Here is a 27,152-nt window from a genome sequence, read left to right as displayed (position 1 = left end):
AAGACTGTAACAGATGAGCATAGGTATACAATTACAGTTGCCGCTGTATAATACACTTCACTTCATAATTTTAAATTTGGTAATTTTTTGCTGGAATATACTAGGGCTATGCTGGAACAAGTTCCATTAATTTCCAAAAAACTCCAGCAGATAAAGATGTTTTTTAATACATACAATTTTGAAGTTACAACTATCAACTATTTTCTATATTACTTCTCCCTATATTAAAGCACTCATAATACTGAGGAACAAGTTTTACAATAACATCCTTTTACAATTTTGCCACCTACATGTGTTTTGATGCTCCTTTAATGCCTCATTATCTTCAAACTGCTGTGTGTCTAGCCATTCTGATTTACTGTAGTGCCTCCTTCCATAATATCCATATGGAGTACTCCATTTCTGTTTCAAAAACAAGTTATCAGGTTTTGTGCAGGAAATTTGTGGTGGCATTTTGCAGGCTTATGTGGCTCAACTGCAGCAACTGATTTTGTCTCTCCTGATTGACGTTTGCAACCTTTATTTCAGCCCATCAAAATATGATCAACAAATTCGTCTTCTTCCCCATGAACCTATCAGGAACATTAATGTGGCTCCCAACCTCTTCATTTTGCAGAGATAATCAGAAGCTTTGGGATCCCATCATGAACAAAATTTGTGATAGCCAAAATTATGAGTCACAAGTTTATACGACACTGTCCACAATATCTAAGAGAAAGCAACTGATGAGTTTGTAGTCATGAGCTCATGATTTTCTCCAATTCTGTTATCAACCTTTGCAGTATGTTCATTCCTCAAAGCAGCCGGTTGCCCACTTTTTCAATGTGAATGACTGTCCAACCTTCCTGAAAAATCTCACCACTTCTGCACAGCACTATCACCCACAGTTTTCTTGCCATATACTCCAAAAAGTTCATTATGAATGTCTACCGATTTTAAATTTTGCACATACAAAGTAAATTGCAGCACATAATTCACAGGTGACAGAATTTTCGGAGACAACACACATTTCGAACAGCTAGCACCATTACACAAGTGAAGAAACAACATCAGCCATTAGTAATAGTGAAATAGAACTTAATAATGGGTGAGCAAGTTGTACTAAGTCTGTCCATCTGTTTTATCACAGTGACAGCAGTATTACAGACAGAATTTAAGCAAAAACATCCACCTCCATCTATAAAGTCACTCGCTATTTTCACCTGAACAGCTTCCTTCACCAAACTTTCCAAAAGACTGGAAGTGCATCCGGAATTTGCTTTATATTTCATCGGATGACCAATACCCAGGCAACATTCTGCAATTGCAGATCTGCACAGCCCTTTTAAGCATGTATGAGTTTTAGGATCTATATACTGGTCCTCCCTGGTCCTGAGGAACTGAACCAATATATGAAACGTCACAACTGCACAGGACATGGTAGACACACACATTACGTAAACTGAGGTCAGCCATTTCAGATCCCAAAAGGACCTTAATTCATAATTGAGTCAAGAGTAAGAAGATCCCACCAGCTATAGTGCGCTGGGTGTGCCTATCTCAAGCTACCACATAATGCAATTTTGTAAATCATCTCCACAGCAATGCCTCAGGATTGTTGCAGCAATATAAACAGCTACTGGTTACACCTGCTGCCATTAGCACTACACAGGTGAGAACTGGCAACGGTGCTGCTAACAGTCAGAACCTAAAAGAACCCTAATTTTGGATGGTAATCAACACAAATCACATTGCATTTCCAAACAATACAACCAAAGCTGTTGTAAATGCTACATGTGTAAGCTACAAAAAAGCTGTAGGCTTTAGTGCTACCTCGATGTCCTCATCACTCATTCAATTTATGGTCAGTGTGATGCCTCTAATTAGTGAAAAAAAAATTACAATGATATTGCTTAACAAAGAATATTTATCACAAGTATTGTACTGAAACTTTAGATTTCTTGGTGACATATAAAGATTCCATGAAGTACTATATAAAGGAAAGCCGCCACAGTCTCTCTCTCTATGATCGCTTGTCTTTCTTATCTTATTGCTTAGCTCTTGTGTTGTCTTGTGCTCGTTGCTCTGTATGCCATTCAATGTATAGAGGCTTGAATTATCATTAAATAATAGTTACCAGAGTTGAATTTTAAAAATTTGTTTTTGTTTTGGAACTGAAACCTTTTCCTCCCCTTACAATTTACATAAATGTGGCCAATGCTTTGTACGAGTGGAAGCTTATGTGGTATTTCAATGTAATTCCAAAAGTAGCTTAAAATTACCTTTTACTTCTCGCACTCTACATTCTGAACAATCTCCACATTAAAGTTATTCACAAAATCTGATTTTCAGTTAACACAGCACAGTTATCTTTGATTGCTGAAAATCTATCTTTACGTAAAACCACACTAGCAGAAGTTTGGATCAACTCTGATTTGAGCCTGACAAAGTAATATTTCCGAATTTAAAAAATTTTCAATTTATTTTGAGCCAGAAAGCAAATATTTAATAGCCATACCAGAGATAATTTTTGTAGCAGTAAAATACTCACGTAACTATGATGACATATGATAATTCCTACCATCGTGATACTTTCACTTTATGTAAAGGATATATTTGATGTGAAAATTCCGCTATCAAGTGTAGGAAGAGAAATTCATAATAATAAAAGGTATTTATTTGTGCTATCCTAATAATTGTTTAGAGAGATATTTTCTCAATTTCCCATAGTAAAATCACTCAAGTCACAAGAAAACAAGGGTAGGGTCTGGTTTATTGGCTAACAGCATGACAAAAAATGGTTCAAATGGCTCTGAGCACTATGGGACTCAACTGCTGTGGTCATCAGTCCCCTAGAACTTAGAACTACTTAAACCTAACTAACCTAAGGACATCACACACACCCATGCCCGAGGCAGGATTCGAACCTGCGACCGCAGCAGCAGCGCGGCTCCGGACTGGAGCGCCTAGAACCGCACGGCCACCGCGGCCGGCAACAGCATGACACTTCTCCTATTTGTCTCTCACTATACCCAGTCTGACGAAAGGTAACATCGAGGTGATATAGCTCAGCTGAAAAACCTTCTGGGTCTGATATGATAAATCAAGGTATGAAGTACTATTTCACACTGAGCCGGATGGTGACAATTACTAGCCTGTATAAACAAATCAGTGTGGGTTTGCTTCTTACAAACTGGCATGTTGCGATGTACCCTCCCCTTCCCCCTGACCAACACAAGGAAGGTAAAGTAGCGTCTTTTTCCACCTCCATTGTGAAGCAAATATTTAGGTTGTCTGAACTCAGGTGTCTCAAAAAGCTGTTTGAATTGTCACTTCCATAAGGCCAACAACAAAAGCATCAACCGCATATCTAAGAAAACACACAAGTTTTAATGTCATCAGGCAAAGAGCATTTTCCTTAAAATCTTCCATAGGAAGATTTGCAAGAGTAGATGACAGAGGGCTCCCCATTGCAACTCTGTCTGTCTGCTCATAGAACTTTCTGGTGTAATGTAATATCTTCTGATCTGACAACTTTATGATCAATAATATTTCTTAAAAGTAAGCTATTAGATAGATCATTTTATGTTAAAAACACTTTCATGTTTTAGCATATAAAATTAGTTTCATACTTCTAAATCAGACATATGTTACTGATACAATATTATGATAATGATAGTTGCTACTCACCATATAACCGAGAAGCTAAGTTGCAGATAGGGACAGCTAAAAGACTGTCAGAAAACTAGCTTTCAGCCAACAAGGCCTCAACACACACACACACACACACACACACACACACACACACACACCAGTCTCTGGCAGCTTCAGAGACTGTGGTTGTGTGTGTGTTTTTTGTCTATTTTCGATAAAGACCTCCAAGTCTAGCTTTGTAATACCTCTATTCCGCTCTTTCATATTAAATCAGCCTCCTATCCTTTGCTGTAAATACCTGTGGTGAATTGTATTCTCAAACAACTGGTGTATTATCACAGATGGAATGACATGAAACAAAGTCAGCAATATGAGCCACTACTACAAAGTATTAAAGACTGTAGGATAAGAAAACTGTTGGCAGAAACTCACGAGCCATCTTTGCCTTCCTGGCCTGGGCGATCACCAAGTGACTTCACCAGAGAACACAAAAGCTTGTCGTACCGATGCTCGGGTGTCTCCTCACGTTTTATAAATGGTGGCAGGCGGCTAAAGCCCTGCATGAAGCTGTACTCTTCATAAAGCCATGCAAATGCCAGGTCTATCCTACCTCTGATGTCTTCGAGGAGGAATTCCAGTATAACTGTAAATAATCAAACACAGGAATATTTCAGACACGATGAGTCTATTACAAAGAACCAAAGCACACTTTAAGGAATGTAGACTGAGTGCAATAATAGATGGAAAATACTATAAATACAGGGTTATTGTAAATGATGGAACCGTTTTCAGAAACTCATATGCATTCAAGTACAAATCCAAAATGAAGATACTTTATATCAATGAAAAGAGGAAGTTTCAAAGTTTTTGGCGGTCGGTGATGGCTTGAGAAGTGGCCGGTAGAGTTTGTGTGGCAATAGGAAGCTGTTTACATTCCGCCTCTACCAACCATTCTGAACAATCTGTGGAATCTGATCACTGTTGCCTGGAACTCAGTAATGGCAGATATGCTTCTGTGTGTGTGGCTACTGTGTCAATGTTTTCCATGCACCTAACAGTGGCCACATCTCTAATTATTAAATAATTATTAAAACTAATTAATAACAAACTATCAAATTTATTAAACTGATATTAAACATTATGAAAAAAAAAAAATACTTTCGAACTTCCTCTTTTTGTTGATATAAAGCTTGTTCATTTTGGATTCGTACTTGAATAAATACGAAGTTTTGAAAATGGGTCCATCATTTAGAATAACCCTGTATTTACACGGGTTAAAACAGTCTAATGCTGAATCTACTTTTCAATTAATTAGAATGCTGTGAATGAATCACAGGAATGACGAAAAAAGACAACCTGTTGAGTTGCACACAGGCACAATGAGAAGTTACACATTGTAACTTCAGGTTAACGATTGCTACCACAGCTCTGATGGTAGCGGTCATGTGTGCATGAGGTGTGATTGCTTGTGTGCAGGAGGTGTGTGTTTTCTTTACTGAAGAAGGCTTTGGCCAAAAGCTGTAATGTGGAAACTGTCTGCAGCACAGCGGGTCATCTTTATGCGGATAAAGAGGAAAGATATACATATGAAACAGAGAAACACCCCATAGTATCAGGCAACAAAGGTTCCTGGGTTATAATGCAGCTCAAAGGAATTACACTGGAGCATCTCGAAACATAGCAAGGCGGAATATTTGCTCCACTTCCTGTACAGCACTCCTACACGAAAATAATTTCTTTTATTTTCTATCCTCTGTTCCATACGTACACTATGCAGATATGAGACCTCCAAACTCTTATCCAAGCTGTATTTACCAAACCATTATTCAAAGTATAGTTAACAGATAACTGATAACAGTGTTAACAAGTCATGCATAAATATTTTCTTAAATGAAATATTCAAAAATTTAAAATTCACTAAAACCACTAGCACTCCATCACTAAGCCCCAGCTAAAAACTTTTTGTTCGTAGGATTAGTCCGCCATATATGAAAACTTTCACTCTTCTTTCATACGAAGATATCTTTTCTTAACTGCATGATTAAAAAGTTAGCTTTATTCAGGACTGTTGTTTTCCAGAATGTTAAAATCTTAGAATGTAATGCTTCAGGAAGTTCAGTGTCACGATATTGTATTTCCAATTTACCTTTTTACAGAAATATCTAATTCTACTTGTGTAACATATTAGTTCATGAAATATGAAAATCTGAGGCTCAGGAAAATTCTTGGTGAGCCTTGATAAATTACCAAGTGCATGTATAAAATTCTGCTACGTTATATAGAATCTAACATTTGTACCTTTTTAAGAATTTTAAACAAATTATTAATCAAATCATCTTCTCTGTCTAATGTACATCTATATTTTCTACTCTCCTGTCTTTTATATTGTAATTTAATGTCCCTAAAAATTATATTATTTAGATTGGGATGAGATTCTCACTAGAATTATAAGAATAGTCTGTCATAATATTTTACATCCACTCTCCTTCATAATCAACCAGTCTTCTGGCGAGGGATGTTTTCATCATCATCTAAAATATCCTGAACTTTGGTCACTTCATTTAAAAGGGCAAACAAGACGAAAAGGGGAACTATAGGCCTATTTCTCTGTTACCAATTTCCTCAAAAATATATGAAAGAGCTGCATCTGATTAGACTGAAAATCGAGCTGCATGAGATTAGACTGAAAATCATAATTCATCCCACAGCATTATTTTACGCAATCATTATGGTTTCAGAACAGGCTGCAGCACAATCTATGAAATAAATGAATTGGTCACTCAAGTTATTGGATATCTTGTTAATAGAAAGTGAGTGTGTGTGTGTGTGTGTGTGTGTGTGTGTGTGTGTGTGTGTGTGTGTGTGTGTGTTTGGGGGGGGGGGGGGAGGTATGTGAATGCACCTCCACAAACTGACTGGTTTTCTGTGTTGGATGTCATGGTATTTAGCAAATAGAAAACTAAGAATACTTGTTCATTTACAGTAGCAAGAAATTTTTTGTCTAGCTGGAGAAACAATTAGGCATTCAACAAGCTTCAAGATTAAGGTCACAACTATTTTTGTATCACGTCACTGGTATGGCACAGCAGCCTACGTCTGATACCATTCTCTATGCAGATGACTTGACAGCGATAGTCTTCAATAAAACTGGTGAAGAGTTAATCCACCATATTGAATATGCACTTAGCAAAATATGGGCATATGCCAAAAATAATAATTTGAAATTAATCTTTGCAAAAACAGTAACTGTTCATTTCATCACAAAACGATCTGCACAATGTATACGTGAAATATACTACATGAATAAAACAATGGAGATTGCAAAGTGCATCAAATGCCTTGGTGTACTACTAAGTAAAAATACATAAGAGTGCAAACATGTGGACACTGTACAAAGTTGATTAAACAGTCTCGTTTGTCATGATTGTCTTATGTAATATCGCCAGTTTAGCATTAGAAACACTAGATTATACACTTTTGTTTCAATCGATAGATACAGTATAATTTTCTGGGGCTCTGAGGAAACAAATCCAGCCAAAGCTTTTAGACTACAGAAAAAGGTCATCCAAGCCACTGTGGGAGCAAAAAAGAAACAACACTGCAAACCTCTATTTGGAAAGCTAAATCTAATGTCCACACCAAGAGTGCGCCACCCCCACACCTCTCCCAACACAGACTTTTTTTTTTAATGCTAACTATTTAAAAAATAGTTGTCTGTAGAAGTAACACCATATGCATTATAACCTTAGATTAATCAATTACATAACCTTAGATTAATGTCATTAATCTGCACATACTGTTAGAACTGACAAGTCACCTATGTCACAATCTTTCATTACATGAGGTGTGTTATTGGATGATAATGATTTGATTGTAATAACTTTGTATTTTAACATTTTGTGTTAACTGTCCTACATACGTCTTCATAATGGGTGCCCCTGGAAGGAACGGTTAATATTCAGGGATATGACAGAAACTATCATTCACTGCAAAAAAGTCCAGTAAACACAGGTTCTAAAGTGCACACCTTGAGTGCTATGAACACTATATCTTCAACACTGTGAAGCAAATCTCTTCTCTGCAAGTTCTTTGCTTTCCATCTTTTGAGAGGTCGAGTATGGATCAAAACAAGGAAAAACTGTGAAGTAAATACGGTCTCTAAGAGTGTACCTTACAAGTTTTGGTACTGTAAAACATGTCACTTCTACTGAACAACTGCCCATAGCTCATAAGATATTCACTTTAGAGCCCATATTTACTTGACAATTTTCTCCCAAAATAAGGAAAACAGATAGCTTGCAGAAGAAGAGATTTGTTTCCCAGTATCAAAGATGAATAAGTGTTCATAGCTCTAGAGGCATAAATTTTGGAACCTATGGGTACTAAATTATTTTGCTTCCAATTATTGTTCCCATTATATACCTGATATTGACCACTCTTTGTGTAGCACCCAGTACAGGCGCTGTACTCAATGCCCAAGTCATCCTGTGATGAGCTACAGTAGAGCACAAATGTATACGGTCGGCCTGTGTTTAGCATCATGTGAAGTTCCAAGTCAGTCACAACTACACAGTCAATTCTTTAAACATTGTCTGCGCCAAGCTACGATAGAGTACAGTCAAATGTATATGGTGACTTCTGTAAATCTCCAATAGCAAATTTGGGTGCAGACTATATATTATTACCTATCGGTATAATTTAGACTCATCAAAGTCTATGTGGTTTACTGATCTGACTTCTTACAAGTGCAAGGGTTAATTTTTAAAGTATATCACCAGCGAATGCAGCTACAAAAATAAAGAAGTACAAAATGAAAATCTACTTTGATGATGTTTTGTAAAGTTATAAAAATCACTCAAAGCTTCAGGCAATCAACAAATGGCCACTGGAGGAGGTCAGTAAGTCTACAACCTCTTCAGTCATGCTTTTTAAGACAATGCTAAATCACGCAAGAGAAGATTAAGAGTACAGGTAACTACTGAACAACTTAGAAGCTCATTGCGGTTAAATGGCGAGTATGAACCTTTGACAAGTAAGCTGCATCTATGACATTATGAAAGAATCAGCTATAGCATCTCCGTTTCCGATATGGATATTTTAAATTTCCCCTGATATAAGACAGCTTACGTTTCACATACAATGACTCGGTGATGTCTTTTTTCCTGACAAACAACACATTTACCAGCACTTCTCCCATAGTAATTAAATTTGCCAGCATTCTTTTCTTAAATGACCAGAAATTTTTGATTGTAGCAGATGCACTACCATTTTTAGACGGCTTCTACAGGTTTTTTGTTTGTTTCACGTATTATATGCGGGTATCAAACAGCGACAAAACAATTTTTTTTCCAAAATATGAATTTGAATTAGAAATACAAAACGTATGTAATCAATCCACACACTCATCCTTACAAAGACTATATGTACTGCCTTGGGGGAACACTGAAGCTCTTTGTAAATAACATTTCATTGTTATGCAGCCTGTTTAAGGGGAAATAGCACATATTTTACGAGGTGGTAGTATGGGCTAATCTAAATAAAACAGTCCATATGACATGTGCTCAGTTATTATCAATTACAGAGATACACATGTTGAGGTGGAATTCCATCGAGGCAACACTTCATGACTCTTAGTAACAAATTTCAAGCTACATGTTTTCTAGGGGGGAGAGGGGGGAAGGGGAGAGGGGGGAAGGGGGGAGAGGGGGGAAGGGGGGGGGAGAGGTTAGAAAGCTACAAGTCTCTTGGGGCTGTTAATCATTTGTGTACACCACACATCAATCAGCTAAAAATAAGTGCTTGTGTTCCCCATTTTTGTTTACTGCTTCCATCCTGATGATTTAGAAATTTCTACTGTTGGTGTCTTATGAACTTTGTCATTCTAATTTTAATCCCCCCCCTCTCTTTACAATCTAGTCTTCTCCAGTTATTAACAATTGAGTATCAAAGTTAGATTTACAATTTTCTTCTGTTAACAATGTACACTACTAATATTCATTTCTTTTGAAACCCTAATCAGTTTCACTCGAAGTCAATGGAGTGTAGAAAGGCGGAGCAGAAATGCACATGTAATAGTAGATGTGTACAGTTGCTTAGGAAGCTGGTTATTGGTAACAATAAAATATTTGACCACTTAAAGCTATAATTTGCCCATGTCTCACCATCTCTAACATCAGTATTGAAAGTCACAGCAAGTGTAGAGATTATTTTGCTTCGGACAGGCATAACTCCGCCCACAGCTGCAGCACGTTCCGCCTTCAGAATGCGCTTCACGGCAGCCCGCATCATGTTTCCACGGGTCTCAGTCGTGAGAGGTTTTGTAATTTCAGACAGCTTCAGTGTGCGAACACGCTGCTTTGGAACCTACATTCGATAAAAATAAATTTCAAAAGAACACATACAATTAGAAGACATCTAAACATTAAACAAAAAAAATACTAAGCCATTACTGGCTGTATAATAAACGTCTTCAGCAGAGTTCATGACAACGTACTGTAATAGAAAAGCTTTGAACACTGCCGTCTCTAACACTGTGCGTCTCTAACACTGCGCAGTACCCTTCACAAATGTTTACTGTTGATATTCTGGCCGAAATCATCAATCACAGTTTATTTTGTGAAACAGCAAGTGTCCTGCCTTTTTTAAATGTTTGCTTTTGTACTTTTATGACTTATTTATACCGATAGTACATCTAATCCATTATCTTAATAGTTTACTGCAGCTTTTATCTTATACTTTAGTACCTAAATGCAGTAAAAGTGATACTTATGTCAGCCTCACTTCCATCATCAAAAGATTTATCACAGATTTACGAAGAGTACATAAGAGCAGTTCTGCTTTATATTACACTGGGGTTACACATTTGAGGCAAGTATGAAGCACACTGGAATAGAATTGCCCCAGAGAGGGAACATCTGGGTTCAACAAGTCCACAAACAGTTTAAATCTGTCAGAATGATTACAGCACTTTGGTCAACTGTAAAATTTCAACTCATTTTCAAAAAACGCTTCAGCCTTATTTTGCTTGATGCTGAAATATAAAGAACTAGAAGTAAAGATCAATGCGCATTCACAAATGAGGCTCCATGTAAAGTGATGTAGGAGTAATTATTGCAATTATCAGTTTGAGTAGATTAGCACTAGTCAGTTTGTTGTCAGAATACTTTACAGAAGAATCCAACAGTGGTTGCTACTGTCTGTTACTGGATAACTTGAATTTATCTATGTCCCTGAAGGCTTTCCTTCATGATGGAATTTGCAGAACATGATGTGTGAATGAATGAACAAACGAACATAAGGAATCACTGAAGATTGGCACCCATGTCTTATGCCATTTCTTGAGGAGAACTCATTTCGGTTTTTATTTACTGTTGTTATAAAACGTACTCACAGTGTTTCTTGCAAGCCTTCTTCGATGGAACATGAGGTAGTTTTTTCACTCCTTTGTGACTTTTGCACATTTAATACATAGCTACAATTATTCTTACACTATACACTAAAATCTCCAATCTTTGACGCAGTACAAACAGTAACCCAAACAGTGAGAATGAATTCAACTCACCTTCACAGTAACCGTTCCAGACTGCTGAGAAGCTTTTGCCTGCTGCATTTCTTTTTCCTTGTCCATCATCTCCGTCATCACCGAGGTGAGAGATGGCTTCACATCTTTTTCTAGGGGACCATCATCTATTTCCATCTGCAAGATCAAATGCTTCCTCAAATCTTACACAATAAAAGCAATTTTTTTGTTTGTTAATGATTTGACAATTCAATTTTGCATGCAATATTTCCACTGTTGTGCTAATTCTCTTTTTTGGGAGCTCCAAGCTGGGGTCTTAATGTGCATAAAAAAGAAATAATGTCAATAACACAAACTGGGAAATAACAGCAGCAATCCTCTCCAAAACCAGTGACATGTAAGGAACGGACGATATTAAGCAATTCACTAGATGCACTTTAACAACAACTAGCTGGGGGAGGGGGGACCACCCGCAATGCCCAGGTATTAATTTTGCCAATTTTCTATTAGAAATGAAAACAAAAAATGAATGCTGCTAGTGTCGGGGATCTCCTTAAGTTGAGTCAGCTGTAGAAGTGTCTTTGTAGTAATGGTATTAAAACATCATGCATTATGTGGCATTATTTCATGCATCTCTATGTTTATGACATCATGTCTCCTGATCTGTGTCTACAATGATAAAACTTTGTAGGTATACTCAGCAGCATGTTGGATACTGTCTGCAAAATGTGTTCTGAATAGAGTTAGTAACAAAGAAGTAATAAATTTAAACATCATGCACAATGTAGCAGTTTTTCACATATCTCAGTGTTTATGAAGTCATATCTCCCAAACTACTATAGGTAGGTGATTCTTACCCTCACAGTGATTGTTGCCTGACAGTAAGCAATTTGTACAAAAAGTTTGGTTGAAATTGGTCCGGTGGTCTAGGAGGAGATGTGGAACATACACACGCACATATACATAAATCAATTTTTATAGTTGTATATGGATATTACATGAATCATTATGATGGGTGCCTCTCAACTTAAGATCCAAGTGTGCTGGCACCTATTCCAAACATCACCATCAGCCCCCTTTTCCAATTACAGAAGAAGCATTTAGTTCAAGAGGTTGGGATTATTATTTACTGGTTTAAATATTTCCACCGCAAGTGTTAGATACTCTAAACTGTCATGGCCAGCTGTTCTGTTTCCTTGTAATCAATGTACTGTACATAATTACAGTAAACGTCGAAAGCGCTGGCAGGTCGATCTATCGACCTCGACCTGCCAGCGTTCTCGTATGGTAAGTCACATCATCTTTGTTTTTAAATATATTTTTCCCGAGTGGAATGTTTCCCTCTAAACATACATCCCCCATCCATAAAGGAGGTTTCTGCTTGAAATTGGAGGGATTGTTTTTGAAGATATGGACATCAAAAGATGATTTCAAAGAGGAGAAGGCAATGAAGCAGCTGGCAATCAATGTTATGGGTTGATTTTAAGTGATCTATGTATTGCAATGTAATGGAAATGGAAGAGGATGTAGATGAAGACGAAATGGGAGATAAGATACTGCGTGAAGAGTTTGACAGAGCACTGAAAGACCTGAGTCGAAACAAGGCCCCGGGAGTAGACAACATTCCATTAGAACTACTGATGGCCTCGGGAGAGCCAGTCATGACAAAACTCTACCATCTGGTGAGCACGATGTATGAGACAGGCGAAATACCCTCAGACTTCAAGAAGAATATAATAATTCCAATCCCAAAGAAAGCAGGTGTTGACAGATGTGAAAATTACCGAACTATCAGTTTAATAAGTCACAGCTGCAAAATACTAACGCGAATTCTTTAAAGACGAATGGGAAAACTGGTAGAAGCCGACCTCGGGGAAGATCAGTTTGGATTCCGTAGAAATGTTGGAACACGTGAGGTAATACTGACCTTACGACTTATCTTAGAAGAAAGATTAAGAAAAGGCAAACCTACGTTTCTAGCATTTGTAGACTTAGAGAAAGCTTTTGACAATGTTAACTGGAATACTCTCTTTCAAATTCTGAAGGTGGCAGGGGTAAAATACAGGGAGCGAAAGGCTATTTGCAATTTTTACAGAAACCAGATGGCAGTTATAAGAGTCGAGGGGCATGAAAGGGAAGCAGTGGTTGGGAAAGGAGTGAGACAGGGTTGTAGCCTTTCCCCGATGTTATTCAATCTGTATATTGAGCAAGCAGTAAAGGAAACAAAAGAAAAATTCGGAGTAGGTATTAAAATTCATGGAGAAGAAGTAAAAACTTTGAGGTTCGCCGATGACATTGTAATTCTGTCAGAGACAGCAAAGGACTTGGAAGAGCAGTTGAACGGAATGGACAGTGTCTTGAAAGGATATAAGATGAACATCAACAAAAGCAAAACGAGGATAATGGAATGTAGTCAAAACTAGATTAGGAAATGAGACACTTAAAGTAGTAAAGGAGTTTTGCTATTTAGGGAATAAAATAACCGATGATGGTCGAAGCAGAGAGGATATAAAATGTAGACTGGCAATGGCAAGGAAAGCGTTTCTCAAGAAGAGAAACTTGTTAACATCGAGTATAGATTTAAGTGTCAGGAAGTCGTTTCTGAAAGTATTTGTATGGAGTGTAGCCATGTATGGAAGTGAAACATGGACGATAAATAGTTTGGACAAGAAGAGAATAGAAGCTTTCGAAATGTGGTGCTACAGAAGAATGCTGAAGATAAGGTGGGTAGATCACGTAACTAATGAGGAGGTATTGAGTAGGATTGGGGAGAAGAGGAGTTTGTGGCACAACTTGACTAGAAGAAGGGATAGGTTGGTAGGACATGTTTTGAGGCATCAGGGGATCACAAATTTAGCATTGGAGGGCACCGTGGAGGGTAAAAATCGTAGAGGGAGACCAAGAGATGAATACACTAAGCAGATTCAGAAGGATGTAGGTTGCAGTAGGTACTGGGAGATGAAGAAGCTTGCACAGGATAGAGTAGCATGGAGAGCTGCATCAAACCAGTCTCAGGACTGAAGACCACAACAACAACAACATGTATTGCAAGATGCCAAGCCTTTACTTGTTCCCTGCAATAACAGTTGCCACTACAAAGTGGCTGCCAGAATGCTGAATTATGTCACATAGTGTCCCACAATGTTATATAATCTTCTAGCATGTTCTAGAATCTTCCAGACTGTCCTACACTGCTTGAGAATGTTCCATTATCCTGTTATGCTGGTGGTGGTATGCTCCATCGCAGAAGTGTGTATGCAGGCGACAACAAGACACACGTGTCATATTTTCAGACATCGATTAGAATGGATAAAGGGAAAGTGAAAATGACAGAAAGTGAAATAAATTTAGTGAAAGTGAATTGTGTAAGAGAGTGAACAGTGTATTAAGTGAAATTTTAATGTGTTAAGTAAGATTAATATTTAACAGGGTTTCGATACATAAGAGAGACGATCTTGCCAGTGGTGAACTGAAAGGAGGAGACAGAACGCACGAAACGAAAGAGATCACGAGTGAGAAGTGCATATATGTTCACAACCTAAAAGAATGAATAGACTGAGAGGAAACAGAGAAAAAATTAGAGAAGAAAATCGGCTGAGACACTCAGCAAACTGATGTAAAGTAACCGCTGAAGAAACAAGATTATGACGAACTAAGTAGGGGTGCAATGAGAAGTTAAAGAAAGGCAATCATCAGAAGTACAAGAACAAGAACATTAGTGTACAAGACGTACAAAGCAGAAGAAAGAGATTATAGTTTGGCAGACAGATCATTCCATTACGATCCCACTTAAGCATACAACAGACACAAACATGTTGTCCTGATAAATGGATTAAGTGTGTCAGTTCCATGGCACTAGGAATGTCATTAGAGAAACACCATGAATGTGTTGCATGAGTGGAAAAATTTGACTGGCACCAATAGAGGTGCCACTACCAGAATTACAGCCTGACTTCAGAAATTCCAGAATAAAAAAATGACAAATTCTGCAATGTTAAAGAGTATATAAAGCTTGTTTTGAAATGATATCATTTGCTGCTTCGTCCATAAGCAGTGAAGAACATCAATTTAGTCCTGTGTTTCCAGAATGAGATTTTCACTCTGCAGCGGAGTGTGCGCTGATATGAAACTTCCTGGCAGATTAAAACTGTGCGCCCGACCGAGACTCGAACTCGGGACCTTTGCCTTTCGTGGGCAAGTGCTCTACCATCTGAGTTACCGAAGCACGACTCACGAGTTCGAGTCTCGGTCGGGCACATAGTTTTAATCTGCCAGGAAGTTTCAGTTTCTTAGTCCTGTGTGTTTTCAAGTACAGTATGCCAGAAAGGGGGGGGGGGGGTCATATGAATGCCAAATGAATCTTATCAATTTTTGCAAGTGTATTTCATTGGCAACAAACAAACAGAAGTTCCAGAGTTCTCTTTAACATTCTCTAATATTATTTATGAAAGTTCTGGATGTTTTAGAATATTCTTGAATGTTCTCTGTGTCCTATAAAGAAATAATGAGTGAGTGAGTGACAGTAAACTATATTTCAAATTAAGTTATTGTTGAATAATTATGTGAATTTAAGAGCACTTAAAAGTATTTTTGGGCATTGAAGAGTACTTGTGAGTGACAAATATAAGTTTTATGATTTTTTTAATAGTTAATTTTGCAATGGTCTCAAATGTTTTCTAGTGATCCGGAAAGTTTTCAGAAAAATAGTGGAACATATGACCAAGTGAAGTGGGTCTTTATCAGCTGCTTTAAATAATAAAGGAAATGGGTTGCAATTTTTACATTAAGTACAATGTACAGGCATTGTCATTTAGTACAACAATTCACATGAACATTCTCAAAGCCATTTTCTATTGAAATATAAGATACTACTTTCTTAATACAGTTGTGCAAAGTGCACATTCTTACACACTTCAATTGCACATTATATATGGCCTATACAGCGTGAACCAGAACTTCAATGACAAACTTTCAGTAGTTTGGACCAAAACAAGAAAGAAATATCTAGGGAAGATGGGCTCTAAAATGCACACCTTAAGAGCTATGAGCACTTTTATAGTAGGTGATGTGTTTCACAACAGTAAAAAAATATATCTTTCTAACTTAAGTTTTTGTTTTAAAGCAAAGTCCATTTTCGGCAATCATGTAATAGGTCAAAATGTTCAAAATTATGACATGCAAATTATACGGAAAGAAGAAGTGTAAGTGTGGAAGACATTGCACACTACATGGAAAATACAAAACCTTTCAGCTTTACTCAGATGATACATAACTGATTTTTTGCAAAAGACAGCAACTTGCACAAGCAGTTCAATTTCCACATCAACAACACACAGTGGTGTATTGCTGACATTACTATAGTAATACCATGTCTTATCAAATTTACATAAATAAACATTACCACTGCTTCACAATAGCACCAGAATAAAATATTTATTTGTACAGAAATGTTCAGAATGCTACTGGAAACCAATGTAACCATTTTTTTTCTTTTTTTTGCAAGTGAATAAAAAAATGAATACTAACAAAGAGATAGAGGGGCTGGCCAGTACTTACCTTAGCTCAGTACAGCCGATAGATACACATAAAACAGAACCCGCAACTATCCCGCAGACCTTGTCCACAAACAGATTTCCCGAGCAATACATTCCTCCCCATCCAACAACAATGTTCCTACCCCCAGACCACACAGAAGCATCCCCCTTGTCACCCAATATTATCCTGGCCTCGAAAACATCAACAAATTACTCCGCCAGGGATATGACTTTCTCAAGTCAACCCCTGAAATGAGATCATCCCTTGACAAAATTCTCCCCACACCACCCAGAGTTGCCTTTCGTCGCCCCCCTAACCTCCGTAACATCCTTGTTAAACCATACAATATTCCCAGACCACCTTCTCCACCCAGCGGTTCCTACCCCTGTAACCGACCCCACTGCAAAACCTGCCCCATGCATCCCCCCACAACCACCTACTCCAGCCCCGCTACTGGTAAAACATACACAATTCAAGGCAGGGCCACGTGTGAAACTACACATGTCATTTATCAACTGACATGCCTGCACTGCACAGTCTTTTACATCGGCATGACAACAACTAAACTGGCTGAGCGCATGAACGGACACAGACGAACTGTCCGCCTAGGAGATGCCCAATACCCAGTAGCGGAGCATGCCCTCCAGCATAATTCTAGGGACCTAGGAACCTGCTACACCGTATGTGCCATTTGGCTTCTCCCACCCAACACCAGTCCCTCTGAACTGCGCAGATGGGAACTTGCACTCCAACACATCCTTTCATCCCGCCATCCCCCTGGACTGAACCTACGTTAAACAACCTCAATCCCATTTACTCTTCAGTCTTCTCCTCTTTCCCTTTCCTCTTTAGCCATTCACGCATCTTTTCATCCTACATAGTTGTGTTTATCTTTATACTATATACCTCTTTACTTCTGTATGCATCCTCTTTGGTTTGAAGCTGGCACAGTACTTACAGTAGAATATCTTTGGCTTCCCTCTGACAACCATGCCTCCATTCTTGCTACCCTCCCTATTTTCCTTTCCCTGTTGCTTCATAACCTGGGTTGTGAGTAACTGAATCTCCTTTCCCTTCTTCCCTTTCTTTCCCCTCTCTCCTCCCCGATGAAGGAACATTTGTTCCGAAAGCAGGAACGTAAATTTTCGGTTCTGTTTTATGTGTATCTATCGGCTGTACTGAGCTGAGGTAAGTACTGGCCAGCCCCTCTATCTCTTTGTTAGTATTTGTTTCACATCTCATATGAGATTTTCCATTAATCATTTTAAAAAAATGAATCTAACACACTGCATGGACAATAGAGTGAATGGAGAACCCAACAAGTTAATAGCTAAATATCATGACTATTTTGCATAAAGCACTGTTTACAAACCAAAGCAGAAGCTAATGTTGAACATCATTTGTAAAAAATTTATTCAAAATACATTTCACACACTTATTCGTATACATTATTTTCATTAATGCACTGCAAGTTAATGCTGGAAAATGTGTCTCCCCGAAACAGGAAAGTCTTAACACTTGCAACTGCAAACTGCCGAAGCAAAAGATATTATTTAATTGTTTTCAACATCCAATGAAACTATTTTTAGACATAAGAGATACGGTAGTGGTCTTTGTTGACTTTAACAAAGCCTAAATTTGGTCGATTGGGGAGTATTGTTTGACATTTTGACAGAATTCATAGTGGACCCAAAACAAAGGAAATTATCATCCAAACTAACACAAACACACTAAAAATCAAAATTCATGGCAGGGCTCTCCAAAGAGTTTTAATTTAAAACTGGGGTCTGACAGGGCTTCTCCTCAATTGTGTGTCAGAGAATGTCGCCCAAGAATGGGGAAAGTAAATAGCTGGAAAAGAGTTACCGAACAAAGTTCGCAATGAAGATTGAAAGAAAAGCATTAGAGTAAAATGCCTTGCATTGGACGATGCTCTGGTAATACTGTCAAGAAACACAGAGACAGCTGTGAACAAACAAACATTCTTAAGGAACAAGCAGAAAAAGCTGGCCTCCAGATTTCTGTCAAACATAAATGACATCTGAACAGTGTTTTATCTCCTAACCATCGAGTATGGTGAAACAGAAAAAAGTGGACAGTTTTAGATACCTCAGTGAAATAAGACATATGGAAACTATTTAAAAATAAGCTGACAACAGCAGGAGAGAGAAGACGGGTGCCAGTTTACATATAGGACAAGCATCCTATACAAGAAAAAGACAATCTTGAGAAAAGCTAAATTCAGGTACTGTAACACAATGATCAAAGCAGAATGTATATATGCAAATGAATATGTCAGAATAATGGGAAATGATGGAATGAGAGAAGCCAAGAAGTTTGAGCACAAGTTCCTGTGGAAAATAATAAGTCCTAAGGAAATGGACTTACAGTGCGAGCTGCAGCAGATGAAATTGTTAAGAATTAATGCTCTATCGACAAATGTTCAGGATGTATGCAGCCTGACAAACAAAGCATATTTTTTAAGTATTGGACAGCAGCTCTGTAGTCTCTGTTGGGAGGGGGGAGGGGAGTAAGCTTCCAGAAATTCCTTACAATTACTTGTCCTGGTGCTTACTGAGTGGAGTGACGAAGTGAATCCACACAAAACAAATGAATTTAATATCCACAGTTAAGGAGGAAGGTAACAGTAACTGTCTTTTAGCTACTGTACCTTAGGCTGTTTACTATGGCCCCCATTGGGATCCATTCCTGCGTCACACAGCAGCTGGGCGAGCATGCGACACAGCATTTTGATTTGCACAGGTGAGCCTGCATTCGGGATAGGTTTGTACTCGGCACAGAATGATGGTGGAACAGCATCGGGCAGCTTCATCTGGAACATAAAAGCGACACATTTAATGCATGAAAATTACGTAATAATTCTATTAAAGGAAAATCAATTTTGGAAAACTGTAAATTACTAATGCTCGATTGTATAAATGAGAATTTTGATCTTAGTTCAGAAAATTAACCCAGTTCACAAATCTGCTGTCATCAATTGAGTGTGATCTAAGGTCTATTTAAATTAACAGGAGATGCACTAAGATACACCACAAAATCTACTACTGTCACATCTATTGTGCTTCAAGTGCAGATATTAGTGTTATGACACACACGCACACACACACACACACACACACACACACACACACACACACACACACACACACACACAGCGTTTATTACTGAAGGTTTTGTGTTGTACAGGAGGAAGAAAACAAGCAGAAGAAAATTCTCAAATTTCTCTGCTGGACTCAATGTCAGGTAAACCACTGTCTCTGCACCTCTACCCAAAAGTTTACCCTTCCTCCATCCTGTCAGTCCCTCCAAATTCACATCCCCATAATGCCTTCAGTGAGTGGTGCTTCCTACCAGCTGCTATGATCATGCCGGCCCATATAACTACCACTCCTCTGAGTTGCTAACCACCAACCCCCACTCCCTCTCCCATCTCACTTCACACTGCTCCCACAGCAACCAGTTCACCTGCTGAAAAAATAGCATTGGCACTATTATTCCAGCCAGCCAGCACCACGTAGGGGCATAAGCACACCGTGCGAGCACTCTTATACAGGGTGGTCCATTGATAGTGACAGGGCCAAATATCTCACGAAGTAAGCATCAAACGAAAAAACTACAAAGAACGAAACTCTTCTAGCTTGAAGTGGAAATCAGATGATGCTATAGTTGGCCCGCTAGATGGTGCTGCCATAGGTCACACGGATATCGACTGCATTTTTTTTTTAAACAGGAAGCTCCTTTTTTATTACATATTTGTGTAGTATGTAAAGAAATACGTATGTTTTAGTTGGAACAGCTTTTTTGCTCTGTGATAGATGGCGCTGTAATAGTCACAAACATATAAGTATGCGGTATCACGTAACATTCCGCCACTGCAGACTGTATTTGCTTCGTGATACATTACCCATGTTACAATGCACCATTTACCAATTGTGAAAAAGGTCGATACCATGTTGATGTATGGCTATTGTGATCAAAATGCCCAACGGGTGTGTGCTATGTATGCTGCTCGGTATCCTGGACGACATCATCCAAGTGTCCGGACCATTCGCCTGAAATTTACGTTATTTAAGGAAACAGGAAGTGTTCAGCCACGTGTGAAACGTCAACCATGACCTGCAACAAATGATGATGCCCAAGTAGGTGTTTTAGCTGCTGTCACAGCTAATCCACACATCAGTAGCAGACAAATTGCGTGAGAATTGGTAATCTCAAAAACGTCGGTGTTGAGAATGCTACATCAACATCGATTGCACCTGTACCATATTTATAAGCACCAGGAATTGCATGGCGACGACTTTGAACGTTGTGTACAGTTCTGCCACTGGGCACAAGAGAAATTATGGGACGATGACAGATTTTTTGCACACGTTCTATTATGCAACGAAGTGTCATTCACCAACAGCGGTAACGTAAACCGGCGTAATATGCACTATTGGGCAACCGAAAATCCATGATGGCTGCGACAAGTGGAGCATCAGCGACCTTGGCGGGTTAATGTATGGTTCGGCATTATGAGAGGAAGGATAATTGGCCCCCATTTTATCGATGGCAATCGAAATGGTGCAATGTATGCTACTTTCCAACGTAATGTTCTACCAGTATTACTACAAGATGTTTCACTGCATGACAGAATGGCGATGTTCTTCCAACATGATGGATCTCCGGCACATAGCTCGCGTGTAGTTGAAGCGGTATTGAATAGCTTATTTCATGACAAGTGGATTGTTGTCGAAACACCATACCACGGCCCGCACGTTCACCAAATCTGACGTCCCTGGATTTCTTTCTGTGGGGAAAGTTGAAGGATATTTGTATCTTGATCCACCGACAATGCGTGACAACATGCGTCAACGCACTGTCAATGCATGTGCGAACATTACAGAAGGCGAACCAATCGCTGTTGAGAGGAATGTCGTTACATGTATTGCCAAACGTGTTGTCGTCATCCTCCTTATAACCAATATTTTAGAGAATGTGTTGTTTGGCAGTTGATAATTTCATAGGTACCTGGGACTAACCATTTGGTAGTGATGTGTTGTCACATCAGGCTATCAGAATTTTGCTGGGACGAAGTAAGGATACACTACATCACTGCCAATAGATTTATGCTGCTTTATGCACAGAGGAAACTAGCAGATAGTGGCAGAGGTTTACATCTGCATTGTCTGCTTAGGCAGAGATCTCTTCAACTCAAAGATTGGTTTGGCCACCAGTGATTTAATGGACACATCCTCTGAGATGTGGTATACTCTTGCCTTCCTCAGACCTTCAGATTTCTCTGGGATCTAACCGTAAGTCCAGCACACTACCACTGAACGCCTGAGAGAATTTCATATACTTATTAGCCAATAATTGTGTATGCTAATTGACTTAATATTTTTTTCCATCACTGTGTGTGTGTGGTTGTCATAGCACTAAGCAAGTAGTTGAAAATTTAATACAAACTGTGGAGTTGCTGCTACTGAGACCTAGAGAGCATTTTTGTGAGACATTTGATCATCATTGGTTGCTGTGTAACACCGTACCCTCTACCATTCACCGAAAATACTTAATTTCACTTTCTTACTCTGCCACTAAGTGTCTACGCACTGCCTCAATGTTTTCACTTCAATTGCAAGTCACCTCCAAGAATTCTTACAGCAATATCCATTATTTGCATTGCCAATATTATCCTTATCCTAACTTTAAGAAAAATAATTCTGAATTTCAGCTGTGGGGGAGTGGTAAAAACAAATACTTTGTTTACCTATTTTCATCTTTTATTTACCCAAAATGTATTTTTTTTTTTTAGTGCCACTGCAGCAGACTATCTACAAAATTTTACTATTCAAAATCAAGCATAATTAAGGAGAAAATCTGAGATTAACATTTATACAATGTAGATTCCCATGTTCAGCTCAATCAATGTCTGTTTCTCTGCTGACTGAACTAGGCTGCTTCATACAAACAGCCCTAAGGATACTGAAGGTAAGCTACTGTGGCGACAGCTACACAAATGATTATACAACCACATATATTCACGTAAATCCATTAGTTTGAAAATTGTATTGAAATAGTACTTAATGTTATCAGAAAGCAATGGAAATACTGACCAATGTATTTCTAAGATATTTAGTTTTGGAGAGGTTCTACATATCTTCCGATACTTCAAAACACTTTTGCTATTGTTAAAATGTATATATGAATTTTATTTTTTTATTTACACAGATTTTCAGAAGGGCCATTTGTGGCATGCACATATTGTGGCTTGCAAGCTCCAATGAGAACTGTGAAGGAAATTGACTGCCTTTTTCAATGGAACTGTTCTGTATTTTTTTATTTAAGGAAACCATAGAAAAAACAAATTTCGATAGCAAGATATGGATTTTAACTGCCATCCTGTAACTGTTATGCAAGGATGCAATATGTAACAAATGAAAATATTAACTTTATAATTACATAGAAAACAACATAAAAGAACCTTGTCATGGACGTGCACGTGTAATTCTGTTAGAGAAAAAGAACAAGCTGGAAAGCTAGTGTGAATACTGATATCTGTTGTGTTTATACGCCATAGATCAGTCTACTATATGGGAACTTAATTCAGCATTTCAAGAATTTTCAGAGTCAATTTAATGAACGTAGCAAAAAACAGTTGGGGGAAAAAAATAAAAAATTGGAACAATGTACAAAGAAATAATATGCGTGAATATCAATTCTGTAATTGTTATATTCATTTGTGTGACAAAATAAGACATATGAGATCTGTGAGAAACGTAAAGAGACTTCTTTTTTATCGTCTCTGTCAATCCTACTTCTGGGACTGCGTTACTAAAGAGACCATCGAAATCCGACTACAGGACGATCTAATTAATAAAGACAGCGGCCTTCAACTTAGTCAGGCTTGGAACCCTGCATCAGCCTGGAGAGAAAGATGCAGTCCCACAGATCGAGGACCACCCCCGACGGCGGCAGCAGGGAGACTGCAGACCCCAGTTCAGAACCAGGCACCGCTTCCCCCACCACCTCCTGTAGCTGCTGCACCAAAGACACCGGGAGGGAACGCTGGAGAGGGTAACGGCTATCATATATAAGGCACTGAGAGGAACAGCACAGTATTCGTCAGGAACCACCTGAAGATGGCAGTGCGTACGTCTGCCGAAATATTGTGGAGAAATTACGACGCTACCCGGTTGGATACCCGAGAACTGTTCAAATTGGAAATACGCCAGGAAAACTTCAGATCGCATGTCATCATATTCTTTTGAATGTTCTCCAGAGTCCCAAAATGATGTCCTTTTAAGGCATTTCTCAATTTCAGGAAAAGAGAAAATTCACAAGTGTTCATATCAGGTAAAAAAACAGGGGGGTGGGGGAAGCTGTGGAATACCAGGAATGCTTTTCGAGGTAAAAAATTCCGTGATGGAGGTGGCTGTGAGACATGGGGTATTTTTATGATGCAGCATCCACTTTTCTGCAATATCTGGTCTCAATATTCAACCTTTTCCCTTGTAATACATTTGGCTGAGAGTTTGTTCTTAGTGTTAAACAGAGGTCTGATTTCACAACAGCACTACACATTCAATATTTTCATTGGTTTTTGACGGTGAAGGTTTCCTGAGTGAGGTTCATCTTCAATGTGTTGTCGGGCTTCCAAAAATATTATCTGTGCTGGCAAAAAACTTGTGCTCTTGATAAGGAATATTCCCCATAGGCCTGTCTCTACTTTTCAAAAGTAGCACTCAACTATTCCCCAAGCGAACACAAAACTTGATGCCATAACATTGCTCTAAATTCCACTGTTCCATTTTCATAAAAAACACCCGCATGATTCCCATATGAAGGTGAAACTCTGAACATCAGGAAGGGACAAATAGATTGGTCTACCCAAGTAGAACACAGCATTGCCAGATCACTCGCAGTTTTGTTAGTCTCATTACTTTTCTCACACACTTTGGAAACCAACAGTAAACAAAGAGAGAAGACGAATAAATACAGTATCTGTTTCTCTTGAAAAAATTCATCTATGGATTAAATAAGTTCTATCAAGTAAATATTTATTTTATTCTTAGACAGAGGATTGTTACTGTTCAGACTTAATGCCACATGGTAGAGAATTATGGGTGTTAATTCTACTGTACTGTATACTTTTTTTATACCAGAAATAAACTGTTTAAGACATGAAAACATCAGCATTCCTTTTTGTGTTATGATGGTGATTGATGAGACAAAACTGTTTTACAAAGAGAAGAATCTTGCATCATCATTCAAGCACATCAACACATAAGCATGTAACACAATGATACAATATTAGTACACAGAGTTACCAGAATTTTACAAAGATGGCTCCAAGAAGTAAAACTGTCCAGATGGCTGAATGCAGCCAAGGTATTTTTTTTTTATCTCAACTGTATGATGTTCCCAGGTGTGGCTATTACCTAGATAGATAGCTAAGAAAACAGAGCAACATACATATTGCTCTTTTTGGCGTCTCTGAACCAGGAAATCTGACAATTTGTTAAAATATCGCCGTGTATGTGAGGATTTGCACACCATCACTGTATAATTACAGTAAAACCCTGAATTATTGAACCTTCTTTTAAGGAAATCCCGCTTTTTATGAGTATTTCCAACAGTCTTGGCAAAATTCCCATAAGGATAACATTATTTCTCCCAGCTTTTAACAAACCCCCCCTTTAAGAAAAAGTCTGCTTTTAAGGAATAGATGCGAAACATTTTGCAAATTGAAATCCAGTTTTTACGTAATTTCTAACATGTCAAATGGTTACCAATTTCTTTCAATTTCATTTCACACGGGTTGTATCTACTGTTGTGTGACACAGTAAATAGTAACGTGATGTCACAGTCATAAATATGAAGCATAAAAAGTGTAGTTGTTAGTTTATTGAATTGTTGAAGTTATGAACTTTACTTTTGTGGAGTTACGGTCTGCAAACAGAGAAAGAAGACGATCATCTGCAACGTCAATTACAATCTTAACATAAATATTTCACACATGGTGATGAAATACGATTACATGCCGTCTACATGTGTAGCATGTTCAAAAATAAGGAAGTGTTCCTAAATGTCAAAACTAACTATTCCTATTGATCCAGAAAGCAGGAATATTCGTACGTCTAAATTTAATGATTGGGAAATATTCTTCTGATGTAGTTTCAAGGATTGAGAACAGGAAGTATTCCTATATGTGGAAACATACTACAAGAGAGAGTTCGTGAAATTGTTTTCGATATCGATACTGAAAATTTCAGTGGATCAATGGCTGGTTAAAAGTTTTTTTTTTAAAAACACCATACTCTGTCGTTCCGAAGTGTAAGTGGAGAAAGTGAGGCTCTGGTCATAAAAAGCATGAACTATTGGAAGATCATTACATTGCTAAGCGTTCTGATACATTTCCAATGCTGATGAAGCTAGTGACTTTTCTAGTTTACATACTACAAAATCATATTCCATTTAATGAGAAAATGCCACAAAGTTAAAAAATAAAATTAAAGAAAGGCTGCCTATTCTATTAATCTCCAGGTGTTTCCAAAACATAAAAACATTATGTTTTAGTTCAGAGTACAACAGCAAACCCTGGAAACAACAGAAATCCTTATGAATTTCTCAAGCATTCAGATACCAAGATGGGTGCAGCAAGAAGGAATTGGACTTATGCTCTGTACATTACAGGGTGACAATTTCTGAGAACTGTGAATATTGTGTTCCTTCCTCTGAACTGCACAAGTCATCTGCAGCCTCTGGACCCCAGCATAATACAATTATAAGGACAAATACAGTGTAGCATATGCACAGAAATCAATTTTATTCTTTGAGAGGAAGGAAGTGATGAGACTCCGCCATGTACAGGGTACGAATGTGTCTGCTGCTGCCTAAAATTCTGTAACACAACATACAACGTTAAACTGTTTCACATAGGCTGGCTGCAGTATATAAGTTGCAGCTGAAGACAACATTGTTCCAGAAGAAGGATGGAGGAGCAAAACTGACATTTGTGAAAATGTGAGATTCCAGCACATTTTTGTGATGACAATGCTCTAAATTTCATGCCAGAGATTTATGCAAGTTATATGCTTATGAAGGTACAAAGATAGGAGCTGGCAGCGACAGTGAAAAAATGACTGCATTGCATCAAGTTTCACTGCTCTTATGAAATCAGTTGATACGGTCATGAATTTATTTTTCTCATAATGTAGATGAATAATTCTTACTTATATTAACAAGCTGAAGCGATGACACTCTACAGTATGCTAGAAGAACAAAACAAACATTACTTCTTTATTTAGAGAGGGAAGGAGGGGGGGGGGGGGGGGGGGAAGAAAAAGAATGTGTTCAGTGAAGAGTTTATTAATTTTCATCTACTGTGCTTAAATTTGTAGTGCATTATACTGGTAATTTTGTAATTAAATAGCAATTTAATCACCTAAACATGCTTGAATTG

General features: G+C 38.2%; 1 protein-coding gene across 1 annotated transcript in view; it reads right to left on the bottom strand.

The window, feature by feature from the left end:
- LOC126424822 (symplekin) overlaps nucleotides 1-27,152 on the bottom strand; it is a 129,377-nt gene that overhangs the window by 53,033 nt on the left and 49,192 nt on the right. The window contains exons 9-12 of the mRNA XM_050087616.1: nucleotides 19,359-19,520; nucleotides 11,195-11,329; nucleotides 9,795-9,996; nucleotides 4,066-4,276 (exon numbers count right to left, since the gene is read on the bottom strand). Of these exons, the coding sequence (XP_049943573.1) occupies nucleotides 4,066-4,276; nucleotides 9,795-9,996; nucleotides 11,195-11,329; nucleotides 19,359-19,520 (710 nt within the window). The remainder of the gene's footprint in view (nucleotides 1-4,065; nucleotides 4,277-9,794; nucleotides 9,997-11,194; nucleotides 11,330-19,358; nucleotides 19,521-27,152) is intronic.

The sequence above is a fragment of the Schistocerca serialis genome, chromosome 10 (assembly GCF_023864345.2).
Source record: "Schistocerca serialis cubense isolate TAMUIC-IGC-003099 chromosome 10, iqSchSeri2.2, whole genome shotgun sequence".
Taxonomy (NCBI): Eukaryota; Metazoa; Arthropoda; class Insecta; order Orthoptera; family Acrididae; genus Schistocerca; species Schistocerca serialis.
Note: the sequence above shows the minus strand (reverse complement) of the source record. Positions and strands in the feature narration are given on the sequence as shown.